General features: G+C 42.6%; 1 protein-coding gene across 4 annotated transcripts in view; it reads right to left on the reverse strand.

Moving 5' to 3' along the window:
- Positions 1–15,357, reverse strand: part of ASTN2 (astrotactin 2) — a 987,199-nt gene that overhangs the window by 608,971 nt on the left and 362,871 nt on the right. For all 4 annotated transcript variants that reach the window (XM_007968251.3, XM_007968252.3, XM_007968250.3 and 1 more), the window contains one exon: positions 457–603. In XM_007968251.3, coding sequence (XP_007966442.1) covers positions 457–603 — 147 coding nt within the window. The remainder of the gene's footprint in view (positions 1–456; positions 604–15,357) is intronic.

Consider the following 15,357-nt stretch of genomic DNA (forward strand, 5'->3'; position numbering starts at 1 on the left):
CACATGGACACAGGGAGGGGAACATCACACACTGGGGCCTGTTAGGGGGTGGGGGGTAAAGGGGATGGAGAGCATTAGGACAAATACCTAATGCATGTGGGGCTTAAATACCTAATGCATGTGGGGCTTAAAATACAGGTTGATAGGTGCAGCAAACCACCATGGCCCATGTATACCTATGTAACAGACCTGCACGTTCAGCTCATGTATCTCCGAACTTAAAGTAAAAGAAAAATAAAAAAATAAGAAAAATAAAAAAGTAAAAGTAGTCTTTAATTCAAATAATCCAGACTCCAAATGATAAGATCCTCTTCCAAGGTCTTTAGATGCTCCATTTTTTCCCCTGAAATATATATAATAATAATTCTAACATTGGGCCTTACGTAGAAACATTTGACCAGCCAGGGGTGCAAGGTGCTGAGTAGGTGTGGAGCATCTGCAATGCTCGGCTCTTACCATCTGCTATGAAGTGCTCGGGCACATGCAGAGTCACCTTCACAGTGAGTGGACAAGACATCTGGCTGCCACACACCATGGCCAGGATGCAGGAGCTCACAGCAATCAGTGTCAGGGCTGTCTTGTTCACTGGGCTTTTCAGCAAACCTGGTAACACAAACACACACAAAGACACAAATTTCCATGAGGTGAGGAAATGGGAGTGGCACCAAGTTTGGGAATTCTATTATTTTCCAGTTGGGAATCTAAAAAAAGAAAAGAAAAGGAAAAAAAAGTCATGTTTTCTAACCTTTGTGCCTGCTATGACACCTCAGTGGGCCCTCTTTGGGCCTTGGTTTAACACTCTGCAAAACGGGCTTCTTATGATTCCTTTGGGTAAACATAAAAGAAACAGGCTTCCTGAAACTCGTGGCAATTTTCACTCCTCCCTTCCCAATTCGGTTGGTCATTCTTGATTACAATTAGATGATATTAAGCCCTCCATTCTCCTTACAAGCAAGTGAGAAGATACCTTGCTGTTAAATTCAGTACAGCCTAGTGAAATAAGCTTGGGCTTTGGAGTTAGATCATTCTGGGTTCAAATTTGGGCTTTGGCCCTCATTGACTGTGTGATCTCCATTTTCCAAACCTAGTTTCTTACTTTCTTTTTCTTTTTTGTTTGAGGCGGAGTCTCGCTTTGTCACCCAGGCTAGACTGCAGTGGCACGATCTCGGCTCACTGCAACCTCGGCCACATGGGTTCAAGTGATTCTCCTGCTTCAGCCTCCTGAGTAGCTGGGATTACAGGCACCCAGCACCATGTCCAGTTAATTTTTGTGTTTTTAGTAGAGACGGGGTTTCACCATGTTGGCCAGGCTGGTCTGGAAGTCCTGACCTCAGGTGATCCACCTGCCTCAACCTCCCAAAGTGCTAGGATTACAGGCATGAGCCACCACGCCTGGCCACCGCTTCAGTTTCTTTATATGTAACATGAAGATAATAAATATCTCAGGGGGTTCTTGTGACAATTACACAGCATGATTTGTATATAATACCTGTCATTTAGAAGAGTTTCATGGTTAGAAGCTGATCAGCTCAAATGAATTTCACAAGCCTTTACTGAGCAGCTACCATGTGAGACACATACAGAGCAGAAGAATAATCTCTCCTCTTCAGGAGTTTACAGGCTAGGGGGGAAAGTCTAGCTTATCCAAAGGGAATTAGATTCTAAGACAAATTGTGTTACGACCTAGAAGAGAGGGCAGAGAGTCGGGAGGGTGGCTTTGCCTCTGAAAATTAAAGACAATTTTATGGATATAATAGGAAAAGTAGATTGGATCTGCACAGCTAGAGGATACTGGGCCAACAAAGACATTCTATGGAGGCTGTCTTGAGTTCCCATTTGTTTCTCATTCTTTAGGCTTTGTTCTTCAAGGTTTTGCTTACCAGTTTTAGAGCAATGTCTCCCCAATTTTTTTTACTGCTAGGCTCTTTTTTTAAGCAAACCTTGTCTCTCATCTCCTGGATATCTTTCTGTGGTTATCCAATTAGCATGTCAAATATATTAATAACAGGTTCAAAACAGGGTACATTATATTCTCTTTAAAGCCTCCCCCTCTTGGGATCCTCAGCTTATTGAAAGCATTGCCATTTAGCCTGGCCAGAAACCGAGATGTCACCTTTGAGTTTCTGTCTTCCTCCTTTACAGCATCTGAACAGTTGTGTAGTCCTATTTATTCTATGTCCTTAGCATATTCACCTCATTCCCTTCATCTCTTCTATTGTCTGTTTGCTTGTGGGATAAGGGAGGTGCATGCATATCTGTTCACTGCACTCCCTGCTGAAACCTTTCAAGCTGTTTCACGGTATCTGGTCACAGGATGTGATCCACATTCATTAGACTGGCACCCAAGGCCTTTCATGAAGACTCCCAACACTCATACCTCCTGTGCTCTCTCCCACCTGGCCCAAAGACTAGCAGAGCTGAATTACTGCAGTGTTCCTACCATTAACACTCTTCATCATGTTAACATTAGTGTAGGTGTTGTTCCTTTTGGAAAGAAATCCATTTGTTTCCTTGTCACCACGTCATTCTTTGAGACTCACCACATATAAAGATTTCGTTTGCTCTCGGTAGATAAACTACCCATATTCATTGTGTTTCCCCTCATACCTTATTCCAAACACTAGAGTCTAGTAAATAGCCAACTCCTTGAAGGCAAGCAGCATCTTTTGCTCACCATTATGTACCAATGAATAGCACAGTGACTGGCTCATTGCAGAATCTCAGTAAGTGCATGATGACTCCCATAAATGACAGTAACAATGTTAGCAACCAACATAACATAGATGCTGACCAATCAAAAAGCATGCCAGCCAACATCCAGCACTGGCCACACAACAGAACATTGGCTATTGTAACACTGGATTACAACAGAACAAGAACCCTTGCAATAGCCCGTTGGGGTATTGCCTATATGGAAATGTATTTTTCCTAATAAACAGGTACCTGCTTGAGGGAGAAGATCCCACCTTCATCATCTTTGTGTCTCTTATGCCAAAATCACCACCTGGAACCCAGAAGTTACTTAATTTAAGAATAAGACCCTTGTCTTTTATCTCAGTCCTGGGACAATAAATGGCTTATGGTAGGCACTATCCATGAGATTGTGGTTATTGGAGTTATAGAATAAATGTTAAATAGAAGAGTAAATGAAATTAAATAAAAAGATGATTCCGGTGTCCAAATATGGGGGATCTCTAAAACCTAAAATAACTACAGAGAAAAAGGAACATGTTTTATCTCTTATTTGAGTGCCACAAGAAGCTGTTTCATACATATTTACAATAGATATTTATAAATATAAATAGATAAAATATTTATAGTATAAATATTTTAGCAACTAAATAGCATAAACAATCTAACATCAACATTATCTACTAAAAAGAATACGGACTAAGGGTTGGCACCTTGCATAGACCTCATCTTAAAAAGTCAACCTATTACCCCAGCCTAATCATTTAGCAAAACCCCTAAAATAACACTTAACAGCAGCACTGGAGTTGTTTTATTTGTTTGTTTGTTTTGAGACAAAGTTTCCCCTTGTTGCCTAGGCTGGAGTGTAGAGGCGCAATCTCAGCTCACTGCAACCTCCGCCTCCTGGGTTCAAGTGATTCTCCTGCCTCAGCCTCCCAAGTAGCTGGGGTTACAGGTACATGCCACCACACCCAGCTAATTTTTGTATTTTTAGTAGACATAGGGTTTCACCATGTTGGCCAGGCTGGTCTTGAACTCCTGACCTCAGGTGATCCACCGACCTCAGCCTCCCAAAATGCTGGGATTATAGGCATGAGCCACCATGCCTGGCCAGCACTGAGTTTTTTATCTAGATTTTATGGAGTCTATTCTGGGGGAAAAATATGTAATGATGAGTCTAGTACAAATAAATTCTTGGGAAGACGAGACAGGTCCAGAGGACGAGATGTGAAAGGTAGTGAGAGGCCCCTGGCATCAGGGAACAGACACTCTGGACAGTGAGTCATGGATAACAGCACCCTGTGGATCCCTTAGAGGGCATATCTCATTCCTGGCCCACACAGCAGCACCTGGCCTTTGTGGCCAAGACCTTTCTTTCACTAATTAACAAACTACCAGAAATACACTACCCAGGCTCCACAGGGCTAATTTTTGGTCTGGGAAAAGAAGGCTGAGGGGCACAGGTAGAATTGCTAATACTTTCTCCCTGGGTTCTGCTGGACTAAATTGTGTCTCCTATGTCATTTAAAACATCACAGTAACCCAGGGTCTTTAAGAGTCCACATGATGGCTGGGTGCGGTGGCTCATGCCTGTAATCAGGAGTTCAAGACCAGCCTGACCAACGTGGCGAAACACTGTCTCTACTAAAAATACAAAAATGAGCCAGGCATGATGGCAGATGCCTGTAGTCCCAGTTACTCCGGAGGCTGACGCATGAGAATCACTTGAACCCGGGAGGTGGAGGTAGTAGTGAGCTGAGATCACACCATTGCACTCCAGCCTGGGCCACAGAGCAAGACTCTGTCTCGGGAAAAAAAAAAAAAAAAAAAAGAGTCAACATGGGGAGTGAATTCACATTAGTTTATTGGCTCTTAGTTTTCTCACCTAGAAAATAGTAACATGACTTAGCCATCAGGGGTGTTGTAAGAACTAAATGAGTCAATACGTGTCTAATGCCTAGCAAAGTTTTTGCACATAGTAGGCCCTTGGTAAATAATTTCCAAAAGAAATAGTGGCGTTTGTCTCATCCCTGATGACAGAAACTAGGACTCATCTATTTGTCCAATATATTCTCAGAACATATTAGGAATTCAATTATTCTTATAGAAGCAGAAGACAGAGTAAAAAGTGAAGAGAAGGACATAAGACGGAGAAAGTGGGAGTTGGGATGAGAATGAACAGCATTGTGGGACCCCATTTACTCGGAGAATGCCTGAATCGCCACAGTCGTTTCTGAAGTCCAGGAGGATGAAAGCATGCAGGTCAAGCCTTCACTAAGCCAGATGCCCATGGAGCAGCCAGGGGGTGCGGGGAGTTGCCATGGCAACTGGACCTGGCAGAAACTTCACAGTCGGACTCAAACCAAGGTAACTTCCTAAGAGTTCCTTGCTCAGGGAGGTGAGCATAGCGCTTAGCTCTGAGTAAAGATTGTAGACAGTCATGAGGTGGAAACTCTCTCTCCCATAATACTCACCCCCTCCCCAAGCAGGCTCCTTACTGCACTGCTGTTGTAAGATGCAGAGACAGAAAAGGGAACCTCCACTTGCTGAGCGATTGCTATGATCCAGGCACTGTGCCTAGCACTTATCCTTCTCTCCATCCCTCCATTCATTTACCAATTCAGCTGATTTTTATTGAACATCCTGTCTCTTGAGGCACACTGGTCTGGGCATGGGGAAAATACTACTAAACAAAACAGCCAAAGAACTTGAAGCTTACATGTTAGTGGCAAAGAATTACCTCATTGAATCCTCTCAGCAAAATGTCTCCATCATTTCCATTTTACAGAGAACAGAAGTATAGAGCAATTAAATGACTTGTGTAAGGATCACCCAATTTTGTATGTTACAGAGACTGGGTGAGAACTAGTCCTGTTCCAGCCTTTCCCCTGTATCACTACAACTTCCCACTTCATCATGGAATAAGGTCCCAGGATACCCTCACGTAGAAAGCGTGATCTTTGGGGCCAGGCATATCTATGTTCAAGTCCTGGCTTACCCACAAAATCTCTGTGTGACACTTGCCAACTGATCCGTAAGTCTAATAAGAAAAAAAATTCCATCTGGAAAATGGGAACAGTGGTCTTTTTTCAGAGCTAATGTGAGGACTAAATAAGATACCAAATGTAATAGAAAAAAAAAAAAAGGCTAAATAAATGATAGCTGCAGATCATATTACCTGAGGTTTTTTTTTTTTTTTTTTTTTTTTTCCCGGAAGGCTGAGGTCACAGTTCTCCCTGGTTCACACCCCCATTTGCAGTTCCTTCCCCATTACATGCAGGCGAATAAGCTGTGCTGTAGGAATAGCATTCCACCAGGGCATATTGATTGCTGGGACTGGAGAAAGTTAATAATCTAATTTTCCTTCCATTTTCCCTCCCTCTTACACCTCAGCTCCTCTCATGGCAGCAGAGAATGGCATAAAATGCATTGCGTGAGAAATTCGACCGGAAATAACTCAGCGTTGTTGATCCACACATTGCCTATAATTTGGGGTTTGATTGATTCTTGCTTTGGAAATGCCAGGTTGAGAGGAGAAAATCAAATTTAAGTTAAATCTGGAATTGAATCAATCACATTTTATAATGAAAAAATAGATCTAAGCCCATCAGATTCTTATGTGTGGAAAACTTAAAGCTGGTACACTCCTATTGACTTCCTCCTGAGATCCCCAAAGCATGAGAGACCAGGTCCTAGGCTGAGAAGTAATTTATTTCTTAAAGTGGCAAATGGTGATGTGGTGGGGGGAAGGGATTCTAGAAACTGGAGACATTAGGGTGAAGAAGCCCAGGAGGTAGAAAGGCCACTTAGGATGGGGAAAGAGGCTAGGCTTTGGTATTTATTTATTTATTTATTTATAGATGGAGTCTCACTCTGTCACCCAGGCTGGAGTGCAGTGGTGTGATCTTGGCTCACTGCAACCTCTGCCTCCCAGGTTCAAGCAATTCTCCTGCCTCAGCCTCCCAAGTAGCTTGGACTATAGGCAAATGCCACCACATCCGGCTAATTTTTATATTTTTAGTAGACACAGGGTTTCACCATGATGACCAGGCTGATCTTGAACTCCTGACCTCAGGTGATCTGCCTGCCTCAGCCTCCCAAAGTGCTGGGATTACAGGCATGAGCCACCATGTCCGACCTGAGCTTTGGTTTTAGATGTGGATATCTAAATCCAAAGTCTTCCATTTGATACCTGCCTAAGTTCTGGCAAGTTATGTGAGCTCTCAGAGCTTCAGTTTCCTAAGCTAAAAAAGGGGAATGATAATCCCTAACTGATAAAGCTGTGTGGATTAAATAGGAGATCATAATTACAGCACTAAGCACCATGTCTGACACATACTTAGGGCTCTGTAAGCTCTCAGTAGATTTCCTTCCATCTCATTTCCTTTAAACCTCCCTATCTAACACTTGGCACCTACATGGGCATCGGCAGGATATGTGATACCGTTGCTCACGCTGAAATCCTGATTTTCACACTTAGCTGCTGGCCCCCGTGGACAAGTCATGTCACGTCTGAGACTCAATGCCTTTAACTGGGAATTAGTTCATCCAATAAATAGCTATTTAAGGTGCAAGTACTATATGCCAGACCTCATATTTTATGCTCTCCTATTTCCAGTGCCTATAGCATGCCTAAATATAGTAGGTGCTCAATAAACATCTATTGAATGAATGAATGAGTGAATGGTTAAACGTTGCTTCCCTTTCTACCAACAGATGTCAGTATTTGATTGCTGCTATTGGTATTTTTTTTCTAGCAAATTGATTCACTCACTTTTCCTGGCAAGGTTTGGTTCCTGCCTCGTCAGAAATCATACAAAAACACCCTTGCAGAGGCCGCCAATCTGCCTGTATATCAGGGTGACCACTGTAGATTGCTGAGTGCCTCATTAACCTCACTGATTGCCTCACGGGATTCCCACAGCACCTGAGCTCTGGTGTCTCTGCTTCTCTGCCATATTTCTGGAAACTGAAATTGGGACCACGTCAACTGACAAGTGCAAGTGTCATGCTGGAGGCAGAAAGAAAGAATATTTGAAAGTGGGGCTTTCTCAGAAACTCTATGGCATATGGCCCCATATCCTCAACCTGTCTCTTATATCAGGAGTTACCATGCACTACTTTAGTGTGATGTGTCAATATGGGGCATATTTTCCTTTATCTTGCACACCTGGGTCCTTATCTCTCCCCACCTCTCCCTCTCTATCTCTGTCATGAGATAGAGATCTCCTGTGCTCTCTGACTATGGCACTCTCAAATCTATGGTATCCCCTAAATGATATATTTTCCCAATTTCTTATCATCCATAGATTTGTCCTTAATAAGATCTGGGCAAGTGTTCATCCACTCTTATTTTCAAACTTCCAGAGAAAGAAAACTCAACTCCTACTAAGCATCAGTTCTATTCTCAGACAGTTTAATGTCTAAACAGTCTTTGAATCTCACTCTATGATTGAGCTTCTGCTGTCCAAATTAAATAGGATGTATTTAATATCTCCTTCCCAGGGCAGCTATTTTGTTAAAGGTGGAAATTAGGTGGTTTTGAGCTTTTTTCTTCAAAGCAAACATTAATAGCTTTATTTTGTTTCTCTAAAGTCATATTTTGAGTCCTTTTATTATACTTTGTATAGATTTGTTTTGCTTAAGATGACTTTCTTAGTAAAGGATGCCATAATTATCATCATCATCGTCGTCACTACCACTATGGCTGGTAACACAGCCACTGACTTAGGTGCCAGACAATAGAACTAAATTTTTTCATGCAGTATCTCCTCTAATCTTTACAGAAACTCCATGAGATGGTTTCTATTATCACTCACAGTTTTCGCTGAGGAAACTGAAGCCATCACCTGCCAAAGAACACGCAGCTCAAAGGTAGTAGGGCTGAAATGAAAAACCATTTGATGTCAGGGCCCAAGCTCTTAGCCATCATCCTTCACAACATCTCTATCAACCTGCTAGATGTAGCCTGGGCAGAGCAGAAGCACCAAATTTAACTGCTGAGCTGCTTACCGACCCCAGATTGCCCTGTGGACCTGTGATAACTCTAGGCGGATTTGTTGTGGCCTCGTTGTCCCACCTGACACTGACCCATATGTCTTCAAGAGAACCTCTCCCCATCACAAGGAGGAAATTTAAAAAGATGGAAGAAAATGAGAAGGGCTGTCACTCCTCCTTTCTCAGCCCCAGAAAATACTACGGGCCTGAAGCAGCTCACTGTACTACCTGGAGCCAAACGATTATTGACAAAGCCACTGGGGAGCACCTTTGTCTAGCTCTGCTCCTGGGACAAAGACTATTGCTATAGTGCAGGCCTAGACTGTGGCAGCCCGGTGAAGTTAAAGCCACTGACAGCGGATGTGGCATGGGACTACAAACAGCTGACTATTTGAATTTCTCTGTGGCAACTGCAGGTTGCTGGGCCTGCACAAGGTGTTGACAATGGTGTTAGAGATGAAGATGATGGAGATGGTACCATATTATTTTAGCTTTTATTAGGTTACAAATTATTCTCAAATATCTCGTTACCTCTTCAAAATCCTACGCAGTTGACATTGCTGTTATCCCCAACAGACAAATGAGTAATGAGTAGTGAGAGTCTTAAAGGTGAACTCATGTTCAAACACCAGAAGAATAATGGGCCTACAAGCCATGTCTCCTGACTCACAGCTGAGTGATCTTTTCATGTCATGATGCTGCTAGTGTCCAGCCTAAGTCCCACTAGCTGGATACGAAAACAGAATCTGGGGACTCTGATTCTTCATCCATTGCTTTTTTTTTTTTTTTGACAGAGTCTTGCTCTGTTGCCCAGGCTGGAGTGGAGTGCAGTGGTGCAATCTCAGCTCACTGCAACCTCCACCTCCTGGGCTCAAGCGATTCTCCTCCCTCAGCCTCCTGAGTAGCTGGGATTATAGGCATGCACCATCGTGCACTGCTAATTTTGTATTTTCAGTAGAGATGGAGATTCACCATCTTGCCCCGGTTGGTTATTGCTCTTAGAAATATATCCAAATGCCTCAAAGAGCTAGTGTAGTAATTCTCACAAAACCAGATGTATCTTGAAAAGAAAATATTTCTATGTTCACAAAATTTTGAGACATACTATATTCTGTATGCCCCTCTTAAAGCGCCCAAGTATATATCTGGTATTAAAACCTCTAAAAGGCTTTGCATTACATTCCGTTTGTAGGATTCAGCCGAATGTGTCCCTAAAGTATTAAGACATTGCAGAACCATCATTCTATGGAACAAAGTAGGGAAACAAAGATCTAGTTTAATAATTAATACAAAGGTTGTAAATAACATTAGCAGATCCCAATAATTAACTGGTGCCCTTATGCCAGGCACTGTATAAAAGATTGTATGTACATTATCCTCTTTAAACTTCTCAACTACCTTGTAAGGTAGGGGTTACCCTTCGTTTACAAATGGGAAAACTAGATTTGACTGGTCACTGGGAAGAGGAAGAGGAAGGTTTTCATGGCCAGTCTTGTCTAAAACCAATGTCTGTATCCTTCTTCCTCCCAAGTGTTAGAAGAAAATAGAATTTTAAAGTCACAGAAAATACCTGCAAAGAAGGAAAAAGGCAGGCACAACAGGCCGTTCAGGAGGCTAAAGACTATTCAATGTGTATTTAGCAGGCTGACGAAATGCATTAGTGGAAGGAAAAAGATGCTGTACTCAATAGACTAAATTGCAGTGTGCAGATGAGAAATAGGAGAGAAGATAATTCAAGGAGCTAAAGCTCTAGAATGGCTCAGAAATAAATGAGAAAGAAGAAGAAAAGAAGGATGGTGGGGGGTTACCGATTCATAGGTGACTATCAATCGACTGGCGCTGACTTACCAAAAACATTAATTTTTAAGATACTGGTGCCTGATCCCTATATTAGCCCTGTTAGTCTCCAGGCGGTTTAGATGCAGCACCGCGTTCAGCCCACACCACCGATGAATTGGAGGGTGGCAAAGAAGAGCTAAGGCCAAGCAGTGAGTGCTGAGGAACAGAGCAAAAGAGCAGCCACGGTTTCCATGGCTACCAAGGACGATCAGGAGCAGTCACCTCCCATTTCCATGAAAGGCACACTTCTAGCTCCTTTGTCTTCTGAACCTGCTGAGAAAGTCACTGTTCCATTATCTTAGAAGGTGTCAGTGAACTTTGGCCCACACTTTGTGAAAGTAGGAGCAGGAGAATAACATTGCCTGTGTGGTTAGTATTTACTAGGCCTGCTGCGGTGGCCTAGTCAATACCGAATACACAACCAATGTTATTCCCCTGCTCCTGCTTCCTCCCCTGCTCCCAGCTTCCATGATAATGTTCCTTTACCTACATAACTTCCTTTATCCCAAAAGCCCACCGAAAGCACCAGGCAATGCTGTCCTTACTTGACACTGGGGGAAATGGAAGCCCAAAGGGTTTAATTGACTAGTAAGGAACAGAGCTAGAATATGAACCAAGACCTACTGACTTAGAAACTCAAAGTTCCTTACAAGCTTCCTCAGCTGATCCTGACCCTGTGAATGTATGGTGTCTAAAGGTGGTCACACTGCTTCTAAAAGTAGGGGGCATTTTCAAATCTCTGGGCTCCCTCCTCCTCACCTCTTCCTCCTGATAGTGATAATGTGTCATATTCCTAAGAAATAATAGACATGAAGCTTTTTCTGATGGCCCATAAACCCACTACTGCACTTAGATTTGCCTGTCTCTTTCCTTGTGACAGGTCACAAGCATTCCCCTCCCCCATATGTTGTCCTTTCTACTTTTCCAACATCTATAAGAAGACCAACTTTCAATATCAAAGAGAATTCCCATGTCATAGAAGTCTGCCTTCACCATTGCAACTCACAAGAACCCAATATTTCTCTTAACTCCTGTCTCATATAGTATCTGTTCTAATTTGAGCCACAAGACCTCAAAATGGCAAGGAACTAAAAGAGATTTAACCACAAGTCACACAATGCATTGTTGTGTGACTCCCTCTATAATCATTCAGCCTGCATTTGAGTGTCACCTAAACTTGGAACTTATTAACTAAAAAAAAAAAAAAAAAAAAATGCATTTCATTTAATGATGATGATGATAACCTTTTCTCTTTTTCTGAGCACTTACTATGCAGGGTACATTGTGTTAAATATTTTACAGATATTATTTTATTTGATTAATCATAAAAACTTGTTAGTTCCTAGTTTTGCAAATAAAAAAAAAATTGACTCTAACTCAGAGTTAGAAAGCTATTGAGAGGCCAAGCCAGGATTCAAATCCAGATCTGGGTATCAGAGCTCCTAACAGTATTACTATGCAATCTCTCTTCCCTGGTAAGAATCAGCATAAGAACCATGTCAATGCCAGATGAAAATCTACTCCTACAACTATAACCAGCTGAACATATTCTTGCCCTCAAGAGTTCCAAAAACTGGCCCCCACCCCTTCTCTCCAAGGTACCCCTCTGGTTCTAAAAACAGAAAATATGTTGCCCATTATTCTTTCATTTCAAAGACAGATTCTGTCATTTGACTTCCACATGGGGAAAACAGACGTGGAGCCAGGAAAAACAGAGCTGGAAGGACCCGTTTAGATTAGCGGGCCTAATCCATCCTGCTCAAGGCTAGGAAGATGGCAGGAGGACATCCTTGCTCAAAGTCAGATTGCCCAGAGCCAGTCCTGGGTTCCATCCACGCCAGCTTCCATGACTATGTTCACCATTTGGGGTAGTTTTTGCTGTTGTTGTTTCCTACCTTAACTAATACCTCCTGGAACAAAGAGGGTATCTCTAATACCTCTAGCATTGGCTGTGGTGCCTAGGATATTTTGGTCAAAACAACACATAATAAAAATAAACCATACCCAAATATTCCCACAACATGACCTTAATAAGCTGGTGCACAGATTATGGCAGAGGAAAGAAAATTGACTTTAGAATTAGAGAAACTTAGGTTCAAATCTCAGCTCTGTCATGTTTGGTTGACCTTCAGTAAGTCCCATTTTCTTCATCTGTAAAATGGCAATAACATCTACTCCACAGCATCATTAGAAAGATTGAATAACGGCCGGGCGCGGTGGCTCAAACCTGTAATCCCAGCACTGTGGGAGGCTGAGGCGGGCGGATCACAAGGTCAGATGATTGAGACCATCCTGGCAAACACGGTGAAACTCTGTCTTTACTAAAAATACAAAAAATTAGCCAGGCGTGGTGGCAGGCGCCTGTAGTCCCAGTCTCTCAGGAGGCTGAGGTAGGAGGATGACATGAACCCAGGAGGCAGAGCTTGCAGTGAGCTGAGATCACACCACTGCACTCCAGCCTGGGTGAGAGAGAGACTCCATCTCAAAAAAAAAAAAAAAAAAAAGAAGATTAAATAATGAAATAGCATGACATGCACTGCATAGCAAGAGCTCAGTGAATAGTAAATTTCATCTTCATCATCATCAACAAATTTAAGACCAATAATACATATAAATTCTGATGTTTGCATTCAAGAGACCATTTCCAAAAATTCAGGATGGGTCAGAAATGGGAGACAGACCATGTAGACTGGAGGATAGTGAGTTTATAGTAAGAAAAGGTCCAAACACATGCAGAGCACCTACTACATGGGAAGCCTCTGCTGGGCTTTTTGCAACTATTATTTACATTGTTTCTCATAGTAACCTTTAGGTCTTCATGTTATAAATCAGAAAATGAGCTCAGGGAAGAGAAGTGCTTTGCTCAAGGTCATACACATAGTAAGCTGTAGAGCTGGTCATGCAACCCAAAACTGTGTGATGTTATAAACAGAATATAGACAGGAGGTCCACGTTCCAAAGAGAATAACCAGGATTGGATTGGATATCATGCCAGGAAAGGACACCAGATGAAGTATTTGGGGATTTTAGCTTTGAAGCAAGAAAGGATCAGTCAGAGAGGCCTCTTGATAGGGTTGTCTTCAAAGACATCTAAATATAGAAAGAGAAAAAGGAAACACATATTCTATATGAGAATCTATTGTGAACCAAGGCACAAAACCTAGGCACTTGATGTGTACTGTTTCACTTGCTCCTTAAAACAATCCTCTGAGTAGATAGTGAATTGTGCATGGTGACTCTTGTCTGTAATCCCAGTGCTTTGTGAGGTCAAGGCACAAAGATCGTTTCAGGTCAGGAGTTTGAGACTAGACTGGGCAACACAGCAAGACCCCATCTCTACATAAAACTTAAAAATTAGCTGGATATGGTGGTGCATACCTGTAGTCCCAGCTACTCAAGAGGCTGAGGTAGGAAGATCGCTTGGGCCCAGGAGTTTGAGGCTGCAGTAAGCTATGATCGTGCCACTGTACTCCAGCCTGGGTGATAGAGAGAGACCCTGTCTCTTGAAAAAGAAAGTAATAATGATCTTCTGGGGGTAAATAGCATAATCCTCATTTTAGAAATGAGAAAAATGAAGCCTGGGGAGATCAGACACGTGGTTCAAGTTGCACAAGCCATTAGGAGCATTGGATTCAAGCCAGGTCTGTTTCACCCCAGCAACATCCTGGCTCTTCTCAGTTCTTACTGGAGCTTGTTGACCATCAAGGGCCCTTGCAGGTTTAAGTAACTCTAAGGAGGTCTGGCCTAAGGAAGCGGGACCCAAAGTTCTTCCTCAGCATCCAAACCCTCACTCTAATAAAGAAAAGAATTGGGGCCTTGCAGGCAAGAGAAGACTCTGTCCTTTCCTGGATGTAGAGGTTCAGCTGCAAACCACCTGGAGATTTTATTGAATAAACACACCCTTCTCCAGATCCTTAAATCAAGGGGTCTTTTGCTTTTATTTTTGCTTTCCAATCTGTTGCCTACTCTTCAGACTACTAACATTTTAGCAAAACCATGTATGCATTGTGTTTAAAGAGTCATCTGGAGATAAATAGCTTTGCCTTTAGACCTTTGAGGGGAAATACAGGAGACGATAAAAGAAGAAAAAAAAAAAAAAGAGGAGAAAATGTTCTGTGAAGCCTTTTTGCTCAAGCACGTTTCCACATGGAAATCTCTACCCATTTCAGGCTGACCACTCTGGTCTAAACCTTTTAAGCCTGCTGGTTTAAATATGTCATTTCCAAAAGAACAATGGCAGTCTTTGCCCAAGGGCCATTCTAGACCCACTTTCTGTCTTGGTTTTTAGTTTCAACGAAGTGCCTAAAGGCTGTGCTAAGAGGACCATCTATTCTGGGAGTCTGAAGCCCAAACTTGAATATAGGCTCTGCCATTACTCACTGTGCCACCTTGAGCAAATCCCTTCCCCTGGCTGGACTTCTGTCTTCCATCTATAATAGGAAGAAATCCATTCATTCAACAAATATATATTAAGGATCCACTCTGCTGTGAGCTAGGGATACAGAGGTCAGAGCTATCAAACATTTCAATGTCCAGTGAGGTAGAGGGCCAATAAACAGAGGTAGCAGAGATCAGTGCAGAGCAGCAAACCCCCCCAGTCCAGATCTTGGGGTCACAGAATGATTACCAAGAGCTGAAGCTTGTAACGTATGTGAGAGTTAGCTGATGGGTAAAGTGGGGGATGCGCAGTTCAGGAGAAGGAAACAGCAGGGCACTGTACACAAACTGGAGTGGTGGGAATTTCAGGTACATGCTGTGCAGTGTGGGCAGAAGAGGCCAGAGAGGTAGGTAGGGAACAGCTCATAAAAATGTCATAGTTCACTGCAAGGA

This window comes from Chlorocebus sabaeus, chromosome 12, assembly GCF_047675955.1.
Source record: "Chlorocebus sabaeus isolate Y175 chromosome 12, mChlSab1.0.hap1, whole genome shotgun sequence".
Taxonomy (NCBI): Eukaryota; Metazoa; Chordata; class Mammalia; order Primates; family Cercopithecidae; genus Chlorocebus; species Chlorocebus sabaeus.